The sequence below is a fragment of the Zootoca vivipara genome, chromosome 3, assembly GCF_965207765.1.
Source record: "Zootoca vivipara chromosome 3, rZooViv2.hap1.1, whole genome shotgun sequence".
NCBI classification, from domain to species: domain Eukaryota; kingdom Metazoa; phylum Chordata; class Lepidosauria; order Squamata; family Lacertidae; genus Zootoca; species Zootoca vivipara.
The window spans coordinates 4,848,415-4,873,446 of NC_142586.1; the positions used below are offsets into that span (position 1 = coordinate 4,848,415).

At 43.9% G+C, this 25,032-nt stretch overlaps 1 protein-coding gene across 1 annotated transcript in view; it reads left to right on the forward strand.

Annotated features, from left to right (window-relative positions):
* Positions 1-25,032, forward strand: part of COL4A1 (collagen type IV alpha 1 chain) — a 170,389-nt gene that overhangs the window by 24,844 nt on the left and 120,513 nt on the right. Inside the window, exons 2-9 of the mRNA XM_035110373.3 lie at positions 11,333-11,383; positions 18,884-18,973; positions 19,066-19,110; positions 19,505-19,549; positions 19,646-19,708; positions 19,800-19,853; positions 20,047-20,073; positions 23,138-23,221. Of these exons, the coding sequence (XP_034966264.1) occupies positions 11,333-11,383; positions 18,884-18,973; positions 19,066-19,110; positions 19,505-19,549; positions 19,646-19,708; positions 19,800-19,853; positions 20,047-20,073; positions 23,138-23,221 (459 nt within the window). The remainder of the gene's footprint in view (positions 1-11,332; positions 11,384-18,883; positions 18,974-19,065; positions 19,111-19,504; positions 19,550-19,645; positions 19,709-19,799; positions 19,854-20,046; positions 20,074-23,137; positions 23,222-25,032) is intronic.

The window sequence follows — 25,032 nt, forward strand, 5'->3', positions numbered from 1 at the left end:
GGCTAGTTTTGTAATCTCCGCCTTTTGAAGGGAGGTTTGCCAGTGGTACTTCCATGATCTTGTATGGTGGAATGTTAGTCCTAAATAGCTGAAATGTTTAATCTGTTCAAGTTCATGGCCATCCAGCGACCAGTTTAACCGGGCCCAATTTAAAGTGCTGGTTTGGACCTATGAAGCCTTAAACGGCTCAGGATTGCAATGCCTCAAGGACCACCTCTTTCCCTATGAACCTACCCAGGCACTGAGATCATCTTCTTAGACCCTCTTTCGTATGCAACACAAGAAAGGGCCTTTTCTGCAGTGGCTCCCTATCTGTGGAGTGCTCTCCCCAGGGAAGTTCGCCTGGTGCCTTCATTATACACCTTTAGGCGCCAAGCAAAAACTTTCCTTTTTAACCAGGCCATTGGCTGATCTGTTTGACATCCTATGCCTTTTTAAAATGTGGCTCTTTTCTGGAGGGGGTGTTATTGGGTTGTTGTTTTTATTCTGATTATATACCGGTATGTTGTGATCTTTTCTGTGAACCACCTTAAGATCTCTGAGTATAGGGCGGTATATAAACTCAATGAATTAATTAATTGATTAATTGAATTAATTCATTCATTCATGTGCAGGGCTAAAATCTAGGTGATGCTGATAGCTAAGCTGTGTTTGGCTCAGGGTTACGTCTGGACCAGCTTGTTGCTTACAAGCTGGAAGCAAGGTTTGCCCTTGGCTTACTGCTCATGGTTTGGGGAGAAACAAATCCTGACCCTGGGTGGGTTGAGGCATAATGGGAAGTGCAATGAGGGCTTAACTCCCAGCCATTACTGCATGCATCTGGGTTCATCTTGGAACTAGCTTTTTAAACTTAAAACTGTGATTTAAAGTGACAAAAGAACCAGGTCAGAAACTAAGGCTGAGAGATACTTGGTAAGTTATCTTATCTATAAAATGGCATTGACAGTGAAGGGCCTGCAAAAGCTCAATTGATGCCCATGGACAATGCTCTCTTCTGCTCCCGTGGCAATTTTAAGAGAGGTAATTTCCTGGTTACTATAGTTATTATTAATTATAACATTTATATATCACTCTTCATCTGAATTTCACAGGGCAGTTTATTATCCTGCCAAAAATTAAATGATCTTTTAAAAGTGAAGACAATTATATTAATATGTCATATTTATGTAATACATTGTGAAATTTTCACAGAGAATTATGAAACATGTTTTTATTTAACAACACCCAGCTGGAAACATGGATTTTTTAAAAAGTGTTTTTCCTTTAAGGGGAAAAGTTCAGTTTTTGCCAGTATCCTGTCTAGTTGACAGTGAAGCAGAAAAGGGAATACTGTATTGACAAAAAGAATTACTGGTGTGTATAAGAGCAAGTATGGGATGCGGGTGGCGCTGTGGGTTAAAACACAGAGTCTAGGGCTTGCTGATCAGAAGGTCGGCAGTTTGAATCCCCACAACGGGGTGAGCTCCCATTGCTCAGTGTCCCTGCTCCTGCCAACCTAGCAGTTCGAAAACACGTCAAAGTGCAAGTAGATAAATAGGAAGGTAAGGTAGATAAATAAATAGGAAGGTAAGGTATAAAAGTGGGAAGGTACGGTAAACGGCATTTCCGTGCGCTGCTCTGGTTTGCCAGAAGCAGCTTAGTCATGCTGGCCACATGACCCAGAAAAAACGTCTGCAGACAAATGCCAGCTCCCTCAGCCTGTAAAGCGAGATGAGCGCCGCAACCCCAGAGTCATCCGCGACTGGACCTTTTAAGAGCAAGTAGAATAACCAGAGCAGGATTTCCCAAAAGCTAAAGACACTGAGAGAAATTCTACATCACACTATTCTGATTGTTCCATAATCACAAGCATTTTGGGTTGCCAGATGGAACACAAGCATTTTGGGTTGCCATCCTCCTTCTGCGTGCTGTTCTAGAGGTATTCCCAACTCCCCTGACCCAGGCTCAAACACTTCTTGGGGGGCCCAATTACACCTCGCCCATCCCATCTCCGGTGTGAAGAACAGCTTTCTTTTGTTCATTTGAAGTTAATCCCTTGATCTTCCTGTCTTGAAATAGAGTTTGGAAACAGAGATTAACATTGTGGCTATCATTAACCACCACATAATTATCTCAGTTGCCGGCGTTTCGGCAGCAGATGACTAGTCAGCCATCTAGTCAGCCATCTTTCCTGCCGGACTTTGTTTTCTCTATGTTTTATTATCCCATCCGTGATCTAGATCTTAATTCCGAATTTGATTTTTACACTGTATCACATTTTATTGTGGTAGTCATTTAACTTTTGTTTTTATCCTGTAAGTTGCTTGAGAAGTTTCTGTTTTAGGATACACATAGATACAGTAATTTAAAGACATCAAGAGGCTTTATTGCTGTAGTCCAAAATGTTGAGGTAAGACTGAATGGGATGCAAGATGTAATTATGCATAATTTGAGCAAGAACTTTGGCAGCCCTGCCCTTCAAGGCTGTGCACCTGAGTCCAGGAAAGCATAGATGAAGGAGCGCCAACTGGAAGCAGGCCTAAGCCCAGTGTGACCAGGGCTCCTAATGGCATTATCATTTGTTCTAACAGAAGGCATTTCACTTCAGAATAGCCAGGGTCCCAGCATCTACCAGGAAAAATCACTCTCTGCCTATCCACAGAGCTGTCCGGAGGGACTGGCTTAGACTTGCATTTCCAGCATTTCGTATCTCCTGACTTCTACATTTTGTGTAACTTAGTTGGTGTAAGGTACCACCTGTATATCATTTTATATATATTTTCTTTTAAGATTGTACTCCTACATTCCAAAGTTTAAACCACTCTGCATATTCAATATTGTGGCCAAGGTCCATTGCCCATTTGATCATAATGCTCTTAGTTTCTTCATCTTTAGTGTTCCATTCCAGTAGGAAGTCGTAAAATTTTGATATATTTTTCAGCTCACTTGATAATACTGTTTTTTCTAATATCGTCTTAGAGTACTTGAATCCTTTTGATTTCCTATCCTTTATGAACGCACTATATCTTTGTTGATATTCCCACCACCCCTGTAAATGACCTTTGAGTTCTTCATATGGTTTCATCTTTAACTCATTATCTTGCTCTATCAGTATATCTCTGTACGTTAACCATTTTGTTTTCATATTTATTTTTTTCACCGACAAAGCCTCCTGGGGTGATAACCAACCTGGTGTTTTTCTCTCAAACCATTCTTTATATTTGGACCATATTTGTAACATAAAAGATTTTCCAAGATTTTACTTGCTTGCTTATTTAATTTCTGTACCACTTAATATATTAAAAAATATATCTCAGCGGTGTACAGAAAACTGAAGCAAGAACAAACAGCTTAAATAAAATATTACAAAAATATAGTTGCATATAAAAATGTTGCGTTAATACATTAATGTCATGTAGATGAGTGGAGACTACACTTAACATCTGTAGGGGAGACTGGGGCACGTTTTCCAACTTTCTTTTAATTTAATTTTTGGTATTTTTTATTTATTTTATTCTTGTCTATTTTGAGGTAAACAGGATATCATTGTATTTCCTATACCTTTATCTACAAACTAGCACAATTGTTTTTCAAAGAAGTAAATATAGTTTTTGACAGCAAATGGTTAAGTCTGATCATGTCAAATTGGAAAATGTGCAGGGGCAAATTTTCCAACTACAGTGGTACCTCGGTTTATGAACACAATTGGTTCCGGAAGTCTGTTCATAAACTGAAGCGTTCATAAACTGAAGCGAACTTTCCCATTGAAAGTAATGGAAAGTGGATTAATCCGTTCCAGACGGTCCGCAGAGTAACCGTTCATAAACTGAAGCGAACTTTCCCATTGAAAGTAATGGAAAGTGGATTAATCCGTTCCAGATGGGTCCGCGGAGTACTTAAACTGAAGCGTTCATAAACTGAAACATGGGTGTAATTGGTTCCGGAAGTCTGTTCATAAACTGAAGCGTTCATAAACTGAAGCGAACTTTCCCATTAAAAGTAATGGAAAGTGAATTAATCCGTTCCAGATGGGTCCGCGGCGTTCATAAACCGAAAATTCATAAACCGAGGTGTTCATAAACCGAGGTTCCACTGTATACTGTACTTTAAATGGTAAAACACAGGTAACAAATCTTGCTTGTTACTTAATATGTATTTTTTATTGTAAACTAAAGAGGCATAATAATAGTAGCTAAGATAATAATAGACTAATAGAGAAAGTAATAGAGAAAGTAATTGGAAACAAATGCCACTTAATGTTTTTACAAAAAATGTCACTTAACAATTTAACAAAGACATTTTTTTTTTGAAACAAAAGTCATCATTGTCTGAATCACAACGCAAACAAAAAATGTGACATCCCCTTTGGTGCAGTCTTCATGCACCCATTTTCCAATGAGACACGTGTTGGAATATGTGTTGGAAAACCTGCCCCGTCACCATATTGGAACTTTGACACTACCTCGACGAGTAGTGGTGTAAGTTATTTGCAAAACAAAGGCATAGTTACGTGAAGAAAGAACCCCCCTTTTAGTACATGCAACGTCAAAACAGTAAGTTTAATACTAGTACATTTATTTTAAGTTTCAATAAAGACCTGAAAGTTTACTGAAAGTTGAAAAAATGAAGAAAACAGCTCTTCCAACGATGAGACAGCAACTACTAAACTACAACCTCTGTAGATGATGTGTGCTGTGATGCTACTTCAGCCAGTTTGCCCCCTGGCGTCATCTAGTGGCTCATTTCAAAACTAAAGCGAGTTGGGAAATGTGCCCCTTTGGGAAATGTGCCCCTGCCTCCCCTACATGTAATTGCCTTGTAAGACAACACTTTGAAAATTTTAAAATCACTCACCAAACACAATCAAGTTTGTAAAAAATAATTTAAAAATAATTGGTTATCAGTTTGAAGCAACTAAATTGAAGTCTAGCCAGCAGGTGTTATTTGTGTTGATTTAGTGTGGAGTTCAAAGAAAGGTAGTTAGGAGCATGACTTTTTGGTATGGTTACTCCAAAACTGTGCAATCGTTTCCCAGAAGAACCGAGGAAAGGTGATTTTTTTTTTGAAAAGGCTGCAAGAACTATCTTTCATGAGGTTTTTAATTCTAATATCCTGTTCCTGTGGATTCTCAGATATATGGATAATGTCTGATACTGTTTTTAGCAATTTTGTTAAAATGCCATCCTACCTTTCCCCCCAAATAAACCCACAAAACAGTACATCCCCCCCAGCTAAACACCTAAACCATTTAAAATATTTAAAAAACAGTAAAAACATTGGAAAATAGTCACATACCACTTTCAGAATTAACAACAATTGCCAGGAACAGTAGATTTTAGCCATCAAATGTCTGAGTGAACAGTAATGTTTTTAAATTTCTCCTGAATGTTCATAATGAGGGTTCTGTATAATAATGTGAGTCCAGTGAGCTGCTGTGAGGTAGCATTATCAGCCACCAGCTCTGGTCCTCCCCACAGTTGGTGACACCCACTTTCATTTCCGACCTTTTCGCCACTGGCATTTAACTCCTCACCAAAGGTTGACCACAAGGAAATGGCAGCCGTTGGGTTGAGAGCTATTCCCCATCCCTGCTATACAGGCTACCCAAAAGGGAGAGAGACAGCCCCTTGCCTGTCATCGGTTCTCCCTGCCTCTATTCATAGCATATACTCATCCTGGAAAAATCACAGAAAGCAGGGGAGACCATTTTTAGCAAGCAACCTCTCTTTTAGCTCAGTCCTAGTTGCAGCAGACCAGTAAGTCTGTTTCCTTCATTGCAGGAAGGAAGTCATATCCCTGAGAAGATAGCATTAGATTGACATATATGCAAGCACAGATGAGAGTTTCCAGGAAGGAAAGCGGGGCGATTAAGGCCCAGCAGTGTTGATAGCTAAGCTTTCTTTAGTTTCCATCCAAGGACATGGGATAGCCAGCTGCTTTGCAATGTTACAGACACTGCAGTAGCAGTGATTTTGAAAGTCTATTCCACACTTCACCATGAATTTGATTTCTAATGGCTTTCTTGGTATGGCCTGTAAGTGCCCAGAATGCCAATTCATTTCCCCAGCTGTTGAACCTGATAGGAATCAGGTGATCAGTAAGGGAGGGACAGGCAAAAGACAAAGAAGGAACCAATGGCTACCATAATAAAGCACATAATTGAAAGAAAAATGCTTTCCCCCATGCCAGCATGAAGTGGCCCTGAGTGAAAGCGCTTGTGCTCATGGAACACCGCCCATTTGTAGCAGAATTGGCATGCTGAAATCCTGGTTGCGGGAGAAGCATCAGTCCGCAGTGGTGATTTGGACACTGACGGCATGGCCAGTGAATTTGTCAGCATATCATCTGTCATATATCTTTATCTCATCATCTAACAAACTAAGGAGGCCTTTGCTACTGGGATGAAGGCAAGGAGAGGATCATAGACAGTTGGCAGCATCCCCAGAGAGTTAAGGAACGCGATGAACTCCCTTAGGCTCTGGGTGTGAGCCATCTTAGTTTCTCGTCAACATTAGCTCATGTGGTAGGTTCTAAGACTTCAGCATAAGAACACAGACTCCATTATATTAAACATTTGTTAAAGAATGAATATCCTAATTCATGTAATACCAGCAAAGAGAGTAGGGTGGGGAAAGAATAATTTTCTGTGAGTTTTCTAGAGAGATGGAACATTTTGTTGTCTCCTTGGAAAATTACAAGGAAACAATTATTTGAATAATTCGAAACTCAATTTATTTATTTAATTTTGACATAGCTAGGCTACTTTTTCACTAGAAATGCCTTTAGAATGGCTGAAAATAATAATAACATAAGGCCAGATATGTAATTTATATAATGTAATATCAAATGCTTCAGCCTCATTGCTCAGCTAGCGCTCAGTTTCCAAGAATTTTTGGACAAAACAAATTGTAGCACAACAGTTCTTCAACTATCAAGAAATTTATGCTATGAACTAATATTAAGAAATCTCATTAGAATCATAGAGTTGGAAGAGACCCCAAGGGCCATCCAGTCCAACCCCCTACCAAGCAGGAAACACCATCAAAGCATTCCTGACAGATGGCCGTCAAGCCTCCGCTTAAAGACCTCCAAAGAAGGAGACTCCACCACACTCCTTGGCAGCTAATTCCACTGCTGAACAGCTCTTACTGTCAAGAAGTTCTTCCTAATATTTAGGTGGAATCTTCTTTCTTGTAGCTTGAATCCATTGCTCCATTGCAGCTGCTTGCAGGGGCTCCATAAGCTCTGTTGGTGCTGGTCAATGATGCATCCAATTCCCGTTTTGGTGCAGAGGTGCCTGAGGACAGCTGGGTGGGGCAGTAGATCCTGGACCCCCCAGGGTAATGCTGCTTGCCTCCTCCTGCACTTGTAGCCTGCCCGCCACCACTGTTCTCCCACACCACCACCTCTCTGGCCTGCTTTTCTTTCTCCTGCTGCCTTCAGCGTGCCGGGGCTTCCCTGGTGCTGGGAGGTACCTTATTCTGTTTTGCCTGAAATGGAAAATGTCCTGGGCTGGCCCTGCCTTTACCTGCCCCATAGCAGGTGGCCATGGGGAGTCAAATAGCAAGCTTAATCAGCAGTTCTTCAACCCTGGCCTGTATGAGCAAATTTTCAATATTTGTGGCAGTTAAATCTTAAATCTGCTGGTGGGTAACAAAGATAAAATATTGCTGTACTGCCTTTCCTCAGATGGCAAAAAGTCCAAGTTATTTGAAAGAATGAAAGAGTAGCACGGTCCTTGCCAATATAGCAGTTTTTAGATGATTGTTTTGTCTATGTTTTAGTGATTCTTGTTTTTATCTGTAACCCACAGAATCAGAGAATTGTAGAGATTAGTACTCCTCTTTTTTTGACTTTATCAGAAGAAATATATTCCTGGCCCAACACATCTAAATTCTGTTTTAATAATACAGTGGTGCCTCGCTAGACGAATTTAATTCGTTCCAGGACTCAATTCGTCCTACGAAAAATTCGTCTAGCGAGTCCCGGTTTCCCATAGGAATGCATTGAAACTTAATCAATGCGTTCCTATGGGCTCCGGGGGACTGGTGGCAGGGAAGGCAGGCAGGCAGGTGCTTGCTCTCTTGCCTGCCTGCCTTCCCCACTGCCTGTCACACGAAGATGTGGGGGACAGAGCTGAAGATCGGTGGGCGCTGCTTGCCGGGGTTGACAAGCCCCAGGCAGCAGCGCCTGCCGATCTTCGTGTGACAGCCGGGCTGGGGGAAAGCCTTTCTCCCCACCCCGCCTGTCACACCGGGGATCGTACGAGGCTTCTCAAGCCCCGTACAATCCCCGTTGTGTCAGGTGGGGTGGGGGGGAAAGTGGAGGAAAGATCCTGTGCTTTCCCCCCACCCTGCCTGCGCTTCGGCTTCCTCGGCGAAGGCAAGCAGGCAGACAGCCCGCCTGCTTGCCTTCGCCGAGGAAGCACCCACTGCCGCCGAGCCGAAGCAAGGCGGGGGGAAGAAGCAGAGGAACGGATCCGTTCCTCCGCTTCTCCCCCCTTCTCCCCTCTCCTACAGCTGGTTCCCCTTTGTGTTCCGCTGGTCTCTGCTGGTTGCCCCTCACCGCTCGCGGCAACCAGCAGAGACCAGCAGAACACAAAGAGGAACCAGCTGTAGCGCAGGAAGAAGGCAAAGGAAGATCAGCTGACAGGCACTGACAGCTGCTCTTCCTTTGCCTTTTCCCCGCTAGACAAATGCCTTTTGGGATTGCGATCAGAGGTTGACAAAGCAAGACAAAGCAGCGGCCATAGAAAACCTCGTCGTCTTGCGAGGCAACCTCCGATCGCAAAACCCTTTCGTCCAGTGAAAATTTCATCTAGCAGGGCATTCGTCTAGCGAGGCACCACTGTACATGATGAATCTGGTTCCTCTTGGGTTGTGAGTTAAGTCCATTAACATTCCAAGTCAAAATTCTTAGAGCCATGTTTTCTTACACTGGTGCACTTGCTCCTGCTCCCAAAGGTCCTAAGTCTATCTCTGCTCCCAATGCTGTTGCTGCTCCAGATGGTTCTCCAAGTCCCAGTCCTAATTCAGCTTCAAAATCCTTTCCGTCTTTCTCAAGGAACTTCCTCATTTCTTCTGGTGTTTTGGTGTCTGGTGTTAGCCCAATAGGGCTAAGGGTTTCAATATTTTCTTAAGTAAATAAATCATGCCATTTCTTCACAGATCTCCCATGCCAAATCTGTTTTGAATCTTATAACGAAAAGCCAGAAATTGAAATGCCAGAAAATATCCCAGCCAAGGTGCTACTTGCTGCCTCTGTGATGTGCATTAGCTTTGTTCCATATGTATGCACACTTGTATTTGTATTTTTGCCATGCAATAGGTGTTACAGGATTTTGGGGTTCCTACCCATCACCATGCAGACAAGCCAGACAGCCCACAGTGGAATCCAAACCTCTCTATCTCCCAATAACAAACATCAGGCTCAGGGCATAATATTGGATTTTTCCTTTCTGTGGTGCACTCAGAGACATTGCCTTCCCCAAAAAGATGCTTTACATATTTTGATAAGTTTATCCCAAGGCCTTTAAAAATTTGAATGAAAAGAACTCTGCATATGCTCAGAGCAGGGATAGCCAGCCTGGTGCCCTCTTTATCTTTTGGATTTCAACCCCCATCGTCTGTGGCTACTGGATTGAGGCTGGTGGGAGTTGCAGTCTCCAAATTCTGGAGTCTACCCCTGACTTACGAGACACTTGATGTGGCATCCGGAAGTAAAAAGCAGCCCCAATCCACTTTGCAAACCTTTGATAGACTTGGTGGCTGAATTAGTTGTTAACCTGGGGAATTCAAGAAAAACTAATGTCTGTCCTTTTTCATCACTCCGTGGGCCAATTGACACCTGCCAGTTGCACACACTAGCACTTCTCCCATAGCCTGGCACCTTAAACTTTGGGAAGGCAGCATGAGGGCTGGAGTGTGTGGAAATGTTGGCCTTGCTCCAACAAAGTTGGTACTTTTGTGACCCACTTGGTATGGAAAGTTGGACCGCTCTGCCTTATGGTTTTTGAGGGGATATTCCCTGCAACCTTTTGTAAGCATCATTGGAGACACTGTTGCAGGGCCGTCTTTAGCATATGTGGTGCTGGGGTGCAAATATCCGCCCAGCGCCCCCAAATTACCATGGATAGTGTTGGGGTGGCCGTAGCTGCGCAATGCCAGCCATCCGGGGGGGGGGGGGAGGCACAACTCTCCTCTTAGTGTTTTTAAGTGTCAGGTGTAACTTCAGCCTGAACACAGCAGAGTTTGCGCAGGTTTTTCCGGAAGCTTCTGGCGGTAACTTAAATGACTAGACGTCTGGACGCAGAGTAAACTATATACAGGATTTATTAAAATAAAAGAAATCCAGAGTTTCTATGTACAACTTTAGAACTCAAAAACAAAGTAAAATAAATCCTTTTCTCTCTCTCTCTCTCTCTCTCTCTCTCTCTCTCTCTCTCTCTCTCTCTCTCTCTCCCGATACAGCACCTCTCCTCCTACACTCACCACACTCACCACACCACACCACACACTGTGCTAGCTTTCACTGATAACAGGTCTCTGTGCTGATCTCAACCAATGAGAGTGCAGTTACTATGGCAGAAGTAGACCTTGGCTTTCTGCCCAGTGTTAATTGCTTGTCCTAGAGTTGATTGTGTGAAGAAGCAATCTGATTGTTTCTCATCCTACTAATTTAGCAAAACCCGAACATCTCCCCCATGCCGCTGCAGGAGAGCGATCCCCGCAGAGGCTTGAGAGGGAAGCTGCACAACCACCAGCCTTATGGATGGTGGGGCACTGCTGGTGGGTGTGCAGGGAAAGGGGAGGCTGCCGGCAAAGCCACTCAGCTCCCCCACTTGCTGGGGCTCCCCTGAGAGGCTGGCACCCTGGCGCGATGCACCACTAAGCCCTATGGGTAAGACGGCTCTGCACTGATGCCCTCAGGCATTGTGTTGGCAAAGGTAAAGGTAAAGGGACCCCTGACCATTAGGTCCAGTCATGACCGACTCTGGGGTTGCAGCACTCATCTCACTCTATTGGCCGAGGGAGCTGGCGTGCAGCTTCTGGGTCATGTGGCCAGCATGACTAAGCCGCTTCTGGCGAACCAGAGCAGCGCACGGAAATGCCGTTTACCTTTCCGCCGGAGCGGTCCTTATTTATCTACTTGCACTTTGACGTGCTTTCGAACTGTTAGGTTGGCAAACCATGTCCTAATACCAGTTCCATAGTTCTACATATATTTCTAATAGAGTAAACTACTTTATGTTTCATACTTTGGGTTACCAGTTTTATTCTTATTACCTCTTTACCATATGTTGCAGCTTATTTTGAATTCTAGAATTAATTAATTTTCTCTTTTTAACCCATAGGCTTGTTCTGGCTGTGGAAAATGTGACTGTAGTGGAGTAAAAGGGCAAAAAGTAAGTACCCAGAATACTTAAACTCTTTTTTTCTTGTTAAGTTGGTACACAGGGTAGGGACAAAATTAGATGACATTAAAGATGGATCCAAAAAACTAGCCTTATTCATATATATGGCTCATATAATGTTATATCCTTATTCTAAACATAGAATCATCGAACTGTATGTTCCGTGTTGGAAGGGGCCCTGAGTTCATCTAGTCCAACCCCCTGCAATGCAGGAATCTCAACAAAACATCCACGACAGATGGCCATCCAACCTCTGTTTAAAAAGCTCCAAGGAAGGAGAGTTCACAATATCCCAAGGGAGACCATTCCACTGTGGAACAGCTCTTAATTTCATAATGTTCTTCCTGATGTTTTAGTTGGCAGCCATTTGTTCAAGTCCTACTCTCTGCCTCCAGAGCAGGAGAAAACAAGCTTGCTCCCTCCTCCATGGGACAGCCCTTCAGATATGTGAAGATGGCTATTGCATCTCCTCTCAATCCCCTCATCTCCATGCTAAACACTCCTTCAACCGTTTCTCATAAGGCTTGCTTTCCAGACCCTTGACCATCTTGATCGCCTTCCTCTGCACATGGCTCCAGCTTGTCAACATTCTTCTTAAATTGTGGTGTCCAGAACTGGACACAGTATTCAAAGTAGAATCAGACCAAGGCAGAATTGAGTGGTACTATTAATTCCCTTGATCTGGAAGGCAAAGGAATTAATATTATTGAATTAGGACGGAATTTTTTTTTGAAACTGAGGAAAAACAGAGGAAATAGGGGGTGAAACTGCAACATGTCATCACCCCAACTCAGTGTGGAATTGGACAGCTATTTTCCCCCACCAGACCAACAGCTGAGATGTTTTTAAGGCTAAAACCTGATGTGAGGGACCAAGAATTTGGATTTGTGGCTTTTCTGTTGGTAATTACACAGTCTCTATTTACCCATCATTTATCAACTGAAGTCAGAAATCCTTGTTGACCTCCAAGTATAGGGTGGTATATAAATTCAATAAATCCATATAAATAAACTACAAATCTACAAATAAATCCCAGTCTACCTTCTCCTGACTCCTGCCCAGAGTGAAAAGAGCTTTCTAGGGGATGCTTTTTCTCTTCTCTCTACTATCCATGGAGCAATTCTCAAAGGTTGGACTATATGCAATTTTTGCACATACACTCAACCCTTGAAACCAAACTCCCATGACAAGATACGGGATTATTATATCATACAGTAATATATTATTGGTAAAATGTGCATGACCATTGTTTGGCTAACAGATGAATTTAAACAGCACCTAGCATATCCATATACATAATAGGCTCAGTTAAGAAAAAACTGAATTACCTTATTTAAGATGTCAAAAATTGTTCTTAGTCCTCCCTCTTGTGGTGAATGCACAGTTTCAACTAAGAAAACATGCATAAATAAACTTGTAAATAAACTTCTAAAGAAGTGTGCATGCACACGAAAGCTCATACCTGTGACAAACTTAGTTGGTCTCTAAGGTGCTGCTGGAAGGATTTTTTTATTTTGTTTTGACTGCGTCAGACCAACACGGCTCCGTACCTGTAACTTGTAAGGGGGGTCAGCTGTGTAGCTGCCATGACACTGGGCCTGAAACAGCTTCAGAGTGAGATGCAGCCAGGTTTTGAAGAGAAATCCATCAAACAGCTGGGCAGACAGGCAAGAATAAAGCCATTCCATATACAGCGGAACCTCGGTTTATGAACACCTCGGTTTATGAATTTTCGGTTTACGAACGCCACGGACCCATCTGGAACGGATTAATTCACTTTCCATTACTTTCAATGGGAAAGTTCGCTTCAGTTTATGAACAGACTTCCGGAACCAATTACACTCATGCTTCGGGTTAAGTACGCTTCAGGTTGAGTACTCCGTGGACCTATCTGGAACGGATTAATCCACTTTCCATTACTTTCAATGGGAAAGTTCGCTTCAGTTTATGAACGCTTCAGTTTAAGTACTCCGCGGACCATCTGGAACGGATTAATCCACTTTCCATTACTTTCAATGGGAAAGTTCGCTTCAGTTTATGAACGCTTCAGTTTAAGTACTCCGTGGACCATCTGGAACGGATTAATCCACTTTCCATTACTTTCAATGGGAAAGTTCGCTTCAGTTTATGAACGCTTCAGTTTAAGTACTCCGCGGACCATCTGGAACGGATTAATCCACTTTCCATTACTTTCAATGGGAAAGTTCGCTTCAGTTTATGAACGCTTCAGTTTAAGTACTCCGCGGACCATCTGGAACGGATTAATCCACTTTCCATTACTTTCAATGGGAAAGTTCGCTTCAGTTTATGAACGCTTCAGTTTATGAACAGACTTCCGGAACCAATTGTGTTCATAAACCGAGGTACCACTATATACACAGAGCTAGCAGATGGAAATCCAAACAGAGAAAGTAAACCCTATTGGCCGCGCTAGGAAATTGTTGATGGGGAACGGATGTAGCTGATCTCAGTGGTACTGATCATCACTGGTATCTGAAGAAGTGTGCATGCACACGAAAGCTCATACCAATGAGAAACTTAGTTGGTCTCTAAGGTGCTACTAGAATGGATTTTTTTATTTTGTTCCGACTACGTCAGACCAACACGGCTCCCCATCTGTATCTGATCATCACTGACAGAGCGCCCTGCTTACAAAGAAACACTTTACGCTCCCAAATGTTTATTCTTATTCTTCTTATTTTATTTATACCCTGCCCACCCAGCTGGGTTTCCCCAGCCATTCTGGGTGGCTTACAGCATATTTAAAAACATAGTAAAACATCAAGCATTAAAAACTTCCCTACAAAATGTTCCTTTCTAGCTGCATCTATTTCTGCTACATATGACAGCAGATGTGGGGCAGCACAAGAAGAGTTTCCAAGCCTTGCTTGAAAGCCTTGCTGCAATATCATTTTCCATTTATGGGATGCAAATAGTAAAAAGTTAATTTTTACAGTTGTGGCCTGTTCATATGTATTAAAAGTGAAAAATCAGAGAGACAGAAACTGAAGAATGTGGTTGAATGCCCTCAAGAATCAAGCTCAAGTATCAATGACAGATGGCCATCCAACCTCCATTTGGAAACCTCCAACAAGGGAGAGCTCACCATCTCCCATGTTCTATAGTCAAAAAAACTCTCTCTTACCGTAGAAAGTTGTTCCTGATGTTAAGTCAGGATCTCATTTCTTGTAATTTGAATCCATTCAGGCCCTACCCTCTGGAGCAGCAGAAAACAAGTTTATTCCACCTTCCATGTGACAGCCCTTCAAATATTTTAAAATATCTCTCATAAGCCTTGCTTTCCAGATGCTTTATCACCTTGGTCACCCTCCTCTGTACATGTTCCAGCATGGTCTGACCAAAACAGAATAGAACACATGGGTGTAGTTGGGGAGGAAGGAAGGGGCAGCTCCCCCCCAAATAAATAAAAAACAATAAAAAACAACTGAGGTTCTGCCTCTCCTAACCATAGCTGCCAAGTATCCCGTATCCGCCGGGAAAACCCCTTTTTTCTTACCGTTTCCCGGCGGTCTCCCGTTTAGGTTAAAATCCCGGTATTGTCCCTTAAATCGGCTTCGGCCCGGCGGCCATTTTTCTGGTGCCGCTTTGCCCTTCTATGGGCACCAGAAAATGGCGCCGCCGGCGCCGGAAGTCGCTTTTACGTGTTTCCGGTCATGCGCGGAAGTGACTTCCGGTGCTGGCGCCGCCATTTTCTGGTGCCCATAGAATAATAATAATAATAATAATAATAAATTTTTATTTATACCGCGCCCTCCCCAGTCAAAAACCGGGCTCAGGGCGGCTGACACCAACAGAACCACAATAAAACATAAAAACAATTAATTAAAATACAGATTAAAATACAGTATTAAAATTTAAAGTGCAGCCTCATTTCAAGTAGGCCATAAGTGGCTGACACCAACAGAACCACAATAAAACATAAAAACAATTAGTTAAAATACAGATTAAAATACAGTATTAAAATTTAAAGTGCAGCCTCATTTCAAGTAGGCCATAAATCCAAGCCATGAGGGAGAAAAAACACAGGGGTCAGGCTGAGTCTAACCCAAAGGCCAGGCGGAACAGCTCTGTCTTGCAGGCCCTGCGGAAAGATGACAAATCCCGCAGGGCCCTGATCTCCTGGGAAAGAGCGTTCCACCAGGTTGGGGCCAGTACTGAAAAGGCCCTGGCTCTAGTAGAGGCCAATCTAGCCATCTTATGACTCGGGATCTCCAGAATATTATTGTTTGTGGACCTTAAGGTCCTCCGCGGGGCATACCAGGAGAGGCGGTCCCATAGGTACGAGGGTCCCAAGTCGCATAGGGCTTTAAAGGTCAAAACCAGCACCTTAAACCTGATCCTGTACTCCACCGGGAGCCAGTGCAGCTGGTAAAGCACTGGATGAATGTGATCCCGCGGCCGGGACCCTGTAAGGAGCCTCGCCGCGGCATTCTGCACCCGCTGGAGTTTCTGGGTCAGCTTTAAGGGCAACCCTGCGTAGAGCGAGTTACAATAGTCAAGCCTGGAGGTGATCGTCGCATGGATCACTGTGGCCAGATCGGGGCGAGAGAGGTAAGGGACCAACTGCTTGATGCGGCGGAGATGGAAAAATGCCACCTTTGCTGTGGATGCAACCTGCGCCTCCATGGAAAGGAGCGTCACGCAACTTCCGGTCATGCGCGCGCTGCCGATCCCGGATCTTTACGTCCGGAACTTGGCAGGTATGCTCCTAACAAAAGGCCTTCCTTCAAACAAAGGCCTGCCCCCCCCCACCTAAAATCCTGGCTACACCCATGATAGAGCAGTATGATTATTTTCCTTGATCCAAGCACTATACTTCTGTTGATGCAGCCTATAATTGCATTAGTTTTTTGCTGCTGCACCACACCGTTGACTCATGTTAAGCTTGTGGTCTACTAAGGCCCCTAGATCCTTTTCACAGGTGCTACTGGCAAGGCAGGTATTCCCTATCCTTATATTAGGGCAGCTGATTATTCCTAAGTAAAGAATATTACATTTGTCCCTGTTGACAAGGACCAGGTCCAAAGTAGATGATCCCCTTGTTGCTTCTTCCACCTTGTGGGAAATTGTCAGCAAGGCAATGGAGGAGTTTGTTGGACCTTACATTCTTGGCAGAGTGAGTTTCAACAGATAAAGGGGAAGTTGAAGTCTTCCATCTCCTTTTTTAATGTTTGGTAATATGCTGTAGGAAACCTTCCCTCTAACTCCTCAGTCTGGCTTGGAGCAGACACTCACAGTGAGGCCACAGTTGTTTGCCTCACCTACAATTTTTACTCATACATTCTCAATCTGCCTTCCATGCTCCATGTCATGGATCTCTTCACAAGTATACACATCCTTTACATATAATGCTACTCGCCCCACCCCACCCCCTGCTGCTTTTTGCTCTTGCCCTTTAAAACAGTTTCTACACCCCATCATGAGTCTCATCCCACCAGGTTTAATTAATGCCTACTAGGTCATATTTCCCATCCTGTATTAAGAGCTTCAATTTGTTTTGCTTGTTTCCCACACTCTGTTGCATCAATTGCAGTGCACTATGTTTGTAGTGGGTGGCGCTGTGGGTTAAACCACTGTGGGTTAAACCACTGAGCCTAGGGCTTGCCGATCAGAAGGTTGGCGGTTTGAATCCCCGCGATGGAGTGAGCTCCCGTTGCTCGGTCCCAGTTCCTGCCCACCTAGCAGTTCGAAAGCACATCAAAGTGCAAGTAGATAAATAGGTACCACTACAGCGGGAAGGTAAATGGCCAGAAGCAGCTTTGTCATGCTGGCCACATGACCTGGAAGCTGTATGCCTGCTCCCTCGGCCAACAGCACGGGATGAGTGCCACAACCCCAGAGTTGGTCAAGACTGGACCTAATGGTCAGGGGTCCCCTTACCTTTATGCTTGAAGCTGTACGTTTTAAAAATTGTAGTTTTATTTCTTATTTTATTTTTTAATACAGGCAATCTTTATTTTTAATACAGGCAATCTTCATTTTGCGTGGAGGTTCCATTCTGAATCCCCATACACATCGATGGAGCACATGAAAGCCCATTCTGCCCCATTCTGCCTTTTTTGTGGCATTTTGGGGCTACTTATGAGTTCGGCACTGTGTGCGATTGCACATTATTCAGCCTCACATAAATTGGGAGTTGTCAATACCGTAAAATACAATATGAAATTTTAAAAAATAAAAATGCAGTTAAAAAACAATATTTAATGCAGACATGTCATGGACCACACCAGAATTGTGGGGAGCAAACATCCCTAAGTAGATGCTTCCATTCTGGAAGTGGAGGGAGGCAATTTCTGCATTCCCCTTACAGAACTCTGCACATCTGAACAATCTGCTAAGAGAAGAGGAGGAGGAGGAGTTTGGATTTGATATCCCGCTTTATCACTACCCTAAGGAGTCTCAAAGCGGCTAACATTCTCCTTTCCCTTCCTCCCCCACAACAAACCCTCTGTGAGGTGAGTGAGGCTGAGAGACTTCAGAGAAGTGTGACTAGCCCAAGGTCACCCAGCAGCTGCAGGTGGAGGAGCGGAGATGCGAACCCAGTTCCCCATATTACGAGTCTACCGCTCTTAACCACTACACCACACTGGCTCTCAGGATTGAGGGGACCCCAACAACAACAACAACAACAACAACAACAACAGTGTGGGAAAGAATCATAATAGAATTGTAAGAGCTGGAAGGGGGACCCACAGGGCCATCTTTAGATGTGGTGCTGTGAGTTGTAAAGGGAAGGTGGAGCCTGTCTCCCTGCCCCCTTCTGTTTGTGGAAGAGAAGAAAGTTCCCTGGATCCAATCCCCTGTAGTTTTTAGAAAATATCCTTGGTTCTAAGTTGCTAGCCACTATTTCATATTCAGTTAATTCTCTGCAATGATTTCTTTGCACATTTGATATTAAAGACATTATCTCCCCGCACCGATCCAAGGGCTCAGTTCTAAGAGTGGTTGGTGTGTCAGTAAGGTGGCACCATCAAATCAAACAACCTTCTGTTTGAGGAATCCATTTCCAGCTGCATAGAGAGAGCCTAAGTGTATGGGACTCAGTGATCATAGTATCCTTTTCAGCAGCATAAAACTTTTTTACATATGCACATAGCAGCCACTGGGTGGGACTTTAATCCTCAGACTGTTAACCCTTGCTTCCCCGCAATGAAAACTGCTTCCCAGCTGCTATTTGCATAATAGCCAGGGTGGTAGAGTGTTGGACTAGGACCTAGGAGATGAGCATTCAAATCCCCACTCAGCCCTGAAGCTCACTGGGTAACCTTGGGCCAATCACTGCTTGTCAGCCTAACCTACCTCACAGGGTTGTTGTGCAGATTAAATGAAGAGGGGCAGATAAGTACCCCACTTTGGAGAAAAGGTGGGATATGAATACAAATAAATGAATAAGAGGAAAACGCCAACTCCTGCCAATATTTTTTGTTAGGTTGCATTTTGCTAAATTTGCTATTTTCTTGCTGTTCACAGGGTGAAAGAGGTTTGCAAGGTTTACAAGGTTTGGTTGGATTTCCTGGAATACAAGGACATGAAGGTCCTTCCGGCCCCCCAGGAATGAAGGTAGGATTCATTCTGTAGCTAAAAAATTTAACCTGAATAGTTTTTCTTCATACCATGCTAAAAACACCTTCTTTCCCCATCTTTTAAAATAGGGTGATATTGGAGAACCGGGACTACCAGGAACAAAAGGAACAAGAGTGAGTATGCTTGAAATTATTTTGACCTGTTTTAAACAGTGGTTTGTCAGTATTTCCATTCATAGAAACTTAGGACCCAGCCACCCTACTCCCTCTTATCTGTTATTTACATATATCACAGCATTTTGTATCCTAACAAAGCCCACATCTGAGTAATATTGGTGATATTCCCATGAAGAACAGTTGTGCTGTGACAATCTATGCCTACCCATAACTCAGCTGCTCAAAAATTTCTTCTTTATGTTCTGACCAGTTAATCAATTTGACATATTTTTGTGAACTGGAGGTATCTCCCATGCATCTTTAAGAGAAATGTCTGCTTAATTTTCTTCTTGTTAGAACTATTCACCTCACATAGCCCCAATTACCTTTATTATAATTTTATTAATTCCAGGGTGCACCAGGACCAGCTGGCTACCCAGGAAATCCTGGCCTTCCTGTATGTATGGTACTTAATTTGCAACTATCAAAATTTCAGCAGTGATGTCCACCCAAAATTAATCTAGCAGTTTTTGTGTATCTTCCCTAATCTCAGGGCATCCCTGGAGGAGATGGCCCCCCAGGTCCTTCTGGTATCCCAGGATGCAATGGAACAAAGGTGAAACAGCTAAAACAAACATTTTCTTGAAATATTGTTCAAACAAGTATTATTCAGATAAGAAGTGATGTCACTTTCTCTGTCCCATTAGGGTGAAAGAGGTCCTCTTGGTCCCGCAGGTTTACCTGGATTACCCGGAAATCTAGTAAGCATTTCTTTTAAAAAATCAAAACAAAAAGTACAAGGGTAAGCCTTATAAAAGAAAAAAACAGGTAAGAAAATGTATAGATTGAGAATTCAGTCTTTTACTCTGATTTCAAATATGCACTTTTAAAACAATGCTTAAAATGTCTTCTTGATTTCTTAATATCTCAGAAAATATAATATTTCTTTTCTAGGGACCTCCAGGACCTCCAGGAATAAAGGTATATCTTACAATTAAAAACGTTATTTGTTTTGTTTACAATAACAAAATATGCAAATAACTTCAGTACAGAAAAAATCCAACAGGTAAAAGTAGCTTTGCTCAGCATTAGGAACAGCCACAAGCTGCACCAGTCAGGGCCTCTGCTTAAGCTATAACTTTTATTTTGCTGCTATTAACTGCAAGCAGCCCCTTTGGAGTCTACAGCAAGTGGGGAGCTGATTTGTGTGCAAAACAATACAAAAAGAATATTAGTGATGGGCAGGAAACTGGTGTGGGGCTTCAATTCAGATTGGAAGCATGTTTTAGGTTGGGGCCTAGCCTAGTTTTCATTCAAAATAAAATAGCCCATTCAGCGTTTTGTTTTATTTTTAAAGACATATCTGAATATTGCAATGTGTGTTTTGGCCCAAAGAAGCATGAAATAGCAGCAGATCAGCCCATTTTGAAAAATATTCACAATCTGGACCCTCTAATGCAAAAGATCCTGTTCTTTCTTTGTCCCAGTAGCCCTTGGTGCAACTGGGAATTTGTTTTGTACTTGACAGAGTTTAATCTAATGAAGACTTCATAACCCCCCCCCCCTGCACTCCCTTTTAAGTCTGCTTCTGGCAACCGACTTTCTCTCCTCTCCTTGGATTTGCTTAATGCCCAGCCTGAAGATGAGTTCTAGTAATAACGCTGTACTGTGACAGTAAAATGAGTAATTATAATTTAGGAGATAGCTAATGACCACAAAGACAATTGTTATATATTGTGGATCACTCCACTCAATAAAGAAGACCTCAGAACAGAATTAGCCATGGTGGTGACTTTGCACTTTTAAGTAAAGAAGCTGAGAGCCACGACATGCAGCAACCTGAGTAAACAGGTTCTCTGAAGCAAGTCTAAAAGTTTAAATGAATCTCTTTGTTTAGAGAGATGTGTCCCTCTTTCATTCTGATGTCTCACACCAGTGAAACCTCCGTGTCTGTCCAGGATAGTCAACATGGTGCCCTCTAGGCTTAAGCTCCCATCAGCCATGATGGGAACAAGTCCAGCAACATATCTATGACACCCTGATGGGTACATGTACATGAACAGCTGCATAAAGTGCTCCATGGCTCTGAAGGAGGAACTAAGCAGAGAGTTTTATGAGCATGAGCATGAAGGTGTCTAAGAAAGATCCAAGACACACAACTTTTCTGAACTAAAGCATGTGATGTTGGCATCTGTCTGTCTGGAGAGACAATGGAGTGTGCCTGGGGGTGGGGTGAAGTCAAACTGCTGTATTAGCAGCACCCAAGTGACCTCCCTGGGGAAGAAGCCTGGGCAGGATGTCTGGATGACAAGACCACCCTCTGGACCTCACTGATGGAATCCAACGGAAACCAGAGCAATACATTTGGCACCAGCTTGGTTGCCGGAGTTGCCGGAAGGAGGCATACAAGGTGGCATTCATGGGCATAGCCAAAGGGGGGCAGGGGGCAGAAATACTTAACTGACCAATCACTTTGGTTCTGCCCCCCCCCCAAAACAAAAATCCTGGCTAAGCCCATGGCACCACCCAACTGCCTTAGGGACTCCACTCCAGATTTGTGTAGGGTTTACGAATCCTTAGCCTTTTTCTCTCCCAAAGATATCCTGCAAGGCAGCAGAGGTTAAGGTCAGAGTCTTCCTTCTCCTAGATGGGCTCCCTTCCCAGGTGGATGAGCCCCATCTGCCCCTCACTTCCCCCTACAACAGTGTTTCTCAACCTTTTTTGGGCCACGGCACACTTGTTCCGTGAAAAAAATCACGAGGCACACCACCATTAAAAAAGTTAAAAAATTTAACTCTGTGCCGCCCTATATTATAATTATGACTGTAAGAAACACTTGCCAAATATTGCTTTCCGGCGGGTCAGTGTTGTGCATTGGCGGCCGCCAGGCACGTGACAATGCAAATCGCCCTTCTCGTCGCCGCACATCGCGGCACACTAGTGTGCCGCGGAACAGTGGTTGAGAAACGCTGCCCTACAACACATGCAGAAACCACCTTTTTGACAATTGGACCCACTATTGGTCTCTCCTTCTCAATCCACTGGAGCCTGTATTTGCATGCAGGGCAAGTTCCTAATTCACTAAGGGTTTGAGACCCATCAACTAACCTTACCTGGTTTAGCTGGCCAATCGAAGTCATTCCTGGGGTGTGGCTGCTGTCTCATACTGGCAGCTTCTAGGAGCCACAGGTGAGAGCTGAGTGCAGAATGGGAACCAAAGGTGGACAAGGTACACCAAAAGGAACATGGTGTCCACCCCACCAGAGGTAATTACCCCTTCCCTAACACCCCATGTACCCCCAAAGCATTTCAAACATTTTGCAGTGTCTGTAGCAATCAGGGAACCTCCTCCTCCTCCAGATAGCTGACCAGTTTTTCATTCAAAGTCCTTTTTGTGAGTCATGGAGAGAGATTCCCAGAGTCTTAACGACATAATGTGAGATCTTGGATGACCCTAAAATAATTATTGGGAGCCTGCTGGAACCTGTGTGGGACCTTCCCATAGCCCAGTAAGCAAGGCAGACAGCTAAAGCAGGCATCCCCAAAGTGCGGCCCTCTAGATGTTTTGGCCTACAACTCCCATGATCCCTAGCTAACAGGACCAGTGGTCAGGGATGATGGGAATTGTAGTCCAAAACATCTGGATGGCCCAAGTTCGGGGATGCCTGAGCTCAGGGCCGCCCACGGCAACCGTGCCGTGCCTGCCTGCCTGCCGCGCAGCAGTGCTTGTGGCAGCTGCGCTGCGTCCGCCCGCCCACGCGCCGTGCTGGGAAATGGGGCAGGGGGGCGCCAGGGGCGCTTAAGATGGCCCTGCCTGAGCTAGAGCATGTAAGCTCTTCACCTTGCATGCATTCAAGTTGTGTTACGTCAGTTGATGGCTGCCAAGCACACAAGGTGTGAGTCAACTGTACAGTCCTGTATTTTTTGACACAAAATTGAAGAGACATGATCTGTCATTTGTATATTAGCAAGTAAAAGAGGTGACCAGTACTCACAGTATCCATGCAGAACTATAGAATCTCTTTTTCTAATTCATGTCATGTAGGGAGACCCAGGAGAAGTTATTGGACTGATACCTGACGGTGTGCTAAAAGGTGAAAAAGGCTTTCCTGGTCACCCTGGATTACCGGTAATGCCAATAAAATTTACCTTCATTTTGATGGCTGAGGTGGAAGGAGGGTTAAAAGGGAAGCCTATATTGCAGAAGTTTGGAGAGGCCGTTTCAGCGCATCTGTGTGCACTCTGTGTAAAAAGCCACATGGAATCCCTTGTGGGCCGTGGCAGGGCTGGCCCATCCAGGAGGCAGCAGATGCTGACGCAGGTCTTGGTTCCCCCTTTGTTCCTGCTTTCAGTCTTCCCTCACCCCTTCTTCCCAGGCAGGAAGAGGGGCCATTTTGTGGGAGTTTCTGTCTTGTTCTTTGCCTGGGTGCCAGGAAGTTGTGTCTTGGGACAGTTTCCACTGTGGGAGGTGATGTCTCAGCATTGCTTCCTCAAGGCTGTCTAAGTTTCTCCTTTAGAATATTTGCAGGGTCTGTGCTGTGCTCCCTTCTCCTCTATTCTGCATCTTTCCCCCCACCCCCGCAGGAAAAGGTATTTTGTTGCAAAGCACCCAGATTCAGTGCTCACCTGCAGTTGTCCCAAGGAGGGAGCCTTTCTCCTGCTTATGGTGCTTTGCAAGGGGTGTTTAGGGGAGAAGGAGAAGGGTGCAGCTTCCACTTACTTAGAACTAGAGATCCATATTCCAAGGCAGAGCAGTCAACCCAGGAGGTAAAGGGAGCCAGCTGCTTCAGGCCAATGGCCATCTTTCTTCCCCACCTTGATCCTGATGTAGATCTTGTCTCCCCCCCTCCAATTCACAGGTAGGGAGAGAGGTGCCATTTTGGGGTCTGACTCAGGTACCAAAATGACGTGGGCTGGACCCGAGTGCAGGGATGAGCCTCCCTAAGGAGAGAACATGTGGGACCCCACCAGTGCTTTTTTCTAAAAAAATGTTTAGGGGTACTCTCATTTTCCTACTCATATTGAAATACTGGCCCTCTAAGGGCAAACTAAGATTCACAAAATGTTTATGGGGTATGCGTACTCCTGTGCCCCCCCCCGAAAGAAAGCACTGGATCCCACAATAGAGAAGCTCCTTTTCCTTCCCATTTCTCACCTCAGATGGCAAGGGCAACTGGATGGAAAACCTCCTGAGGCGACAGGCTTAGTTGGTTAGTTGCCTGGATCCAAGTGTGTAGGGCAGGGCCCCTTTCTCATTTTCTTATGTAGTCATAAGAATTTTATATTGCTCCATGAAATATCTGTGAGCAATTAACACCCAAGTCTGCTCCTGTCTCCAATGTGCAGTTCTGTCCTAGATTCAGTGTCTTAAAACATGTCATGGGTGATCTGACCACACACCTCATGACATTATTTTTGTCCTTAAAACAGCCATGGTGAGGGATAGATGCCTGATCTTTATTGTTTACAGCACTGTGAATTCTATGTTTTAATTATTTTTCTGGTATTATTTTACACAATGTTTTTATTTCTATATTTTGTTTATGTTTGGTAAGCTCTGAAGGAAGGAAGGAACAGAAATCTAATAAATGGGTCGACTCATTGAAATCAAGATTCAGAGTTGACCTATTGAAATCAATGGACTTGTGATATAGAGTTAACTTATACTGTTGCTCCAGCTACATATAGGTGGCGCTGTGTCCAGCTAAGTCATGCTGCTGTTCTAGATGGTTCTTTTATAAGAAAGCTGTTCCTTTTGGCCTTGCTGCTTCCCTGAAATAACCTGACAGGGCTAAAGCTAATTCCGACTGATTTGAGTCCATTGATTTCAATGTGTATGCTCCAAGTATAAATAACTTAGTTGAATACGACCCAATAAACTTAGAATGATGCCATGGTTCTGGTCATAGCTGCAACGGTGCGGCACCGGAAGTCGCTTCT